Below are 1512 nucleotides of genomic sequence, written 5' to 3' on the forward strand. Positions count from 1 at the left end.
CGATCCTCTTGCCTCAGTGTTTCTATTTTTAGTAGAGACTGAGTCTCTTTTTGCTCAGGCTGGTCTCAAACTCTTTGAGTGCAAGTAATCCACCTGCCCTGGCCTCCCAGAGTACTGGTATTACAAGTGTGAGCCACCGTGCCCGGCCAAAGTAGCATTTATTCGTTTTAGCTGGAGAGCCCTTCTAGTTCCTTTGAATTGGTAGAATCAAAGCCTTTCAGATATTAATTTCTCATTAAGTTAATCAGTGATCAGTACTATTTCTTTATCTTCTAAAAATTAAGGTTCCCTGATGTCTGTTTTATCATAATAAATACCACACGGAATGTAAACTAGGTTTCATTTCATTAGGAGGAAATTTAGAATTGAGCACCTATAAATGTGATGAAATGGTATAGGATGTGGATTAGATAGGAAATTAGGTAAATCCTAATAATGAAAGCTTTATACAAATTGATGAAATAGTACATTTTTAGTTTCTATTTTTGTTATAAAATAAACATCTTCTATTTCCCCCCCCACCAGGGCAAACTTTTTGATTCTACAATAGCTGATGAGGGAACGTGGACTTTGGGTAAGGGTAACTAAAATAATTCATAGAATCTTTTTTAAAATTAATATTATCTTGGAACTTAGTATCTTTTCTGCCTTTTTTATTACATAATTTTGTTTTTATGGCTTTGAAAGATAATAATTGAAATGTGGTGAAAACAATGGTATGTCAAGATTACCTAAAGGTTTTTGAGAAGCACAATGTTGAATTCTGTGATTTTTTTTTTCTTTAGAGGATCGAAAAATGGTTCGTATTGTTCTTACAAAGACAAAGAGAGATGCAGCAAATTGTTGGACTTCTCTCCTAGAATCTGAATATGCAGCTGATCCTTGGGTACAAGACCAAATGCAGAGAAAGCTTACATTAGAGAGATTCCAGAAAGAAGTAAGTTAGACGAATGTATGACAATTTGTAGTCAAATATGTAAAAATCATAAAGCAAATATTATTTAAAATTCAAACTCAGAAATGATCATGAGAAAAAAATAGCCCATGTATGGATTTGATTGCTTAAAAATTTTTCCTTAAAGGAATTTTTTGTATTGTTATCATTTTTTAGTTTAAATTGTATGTACACAGTAATACATGAATAAAAATTGAATCAGGGCTTGGTGCCTGTGGTTCAAGCAGCTAAGGCACCAGCTACATAAATCTGAGCTGGCCGGTTCAAATCCAGCCAGGACCCTCCAAACAACAGTGACGACTCCAACCAAAAAATTGCCGGGCATTGTGGTGGGCACCTGTAGTCGCAGCTACTTGGGAGGCAGAGGCAGGAAAATCGCGTGGCCCAGGAGTTGGAGCTGTGAGCTGTAATGCCATGGCACTCTACCCAGGATGACAGCTTGAGGCTCTGTCTCAAAAAAAAAAAAAAAATTGAATCAGTATACATTTACATAGTGTAAAAAGTTTCTAGAAGTCCTCTTCATCATAATCCTCCCCCTGTTCCATGGATGTGTCTCA

The 1512-nt window shown here is 36.0% G+C and overlaps 1 protein-coding gene across 1 annotated transcript in view; it reads left to right on the forward strand.

The window, feature by feature from the left end:
- NUDCD2 (NudC domain containing 2) overlaps positions 1-946 on the forward strand; it is a 2907-nt gene extending 1961 nt beyond the window's left edge. The window contains exons 2-3 of the mRNA XM_003782243.2: positions 526-574; positions 786-946. Coding sequence (XP_003782291.1) covers positions 526-574; positions 786-946 — 210 coding nt within the window. The remainder of the gene's footprint in view (positions 1-525; positions 575-785) is intronic.
- The last annotated feature ends 566 nt before the right edge of the window (positions 947-1512 follow it).

This window comes from Otolemur garnettii, unplaced genomic scaffold, assembly GCF_000181295.1.
Source record: "Otolemur garnettii isolate 467f Iridium unplaced genomic scaffold, OtoGar3 scaffold00003, whole genome shotgun sequence".
Classification (NCBI taxonomy): Eukaryota; Metazoa; Chordata; class Mammalia; order Primates; family Galagidae; genus Otolemur; species Otolemur garnettii.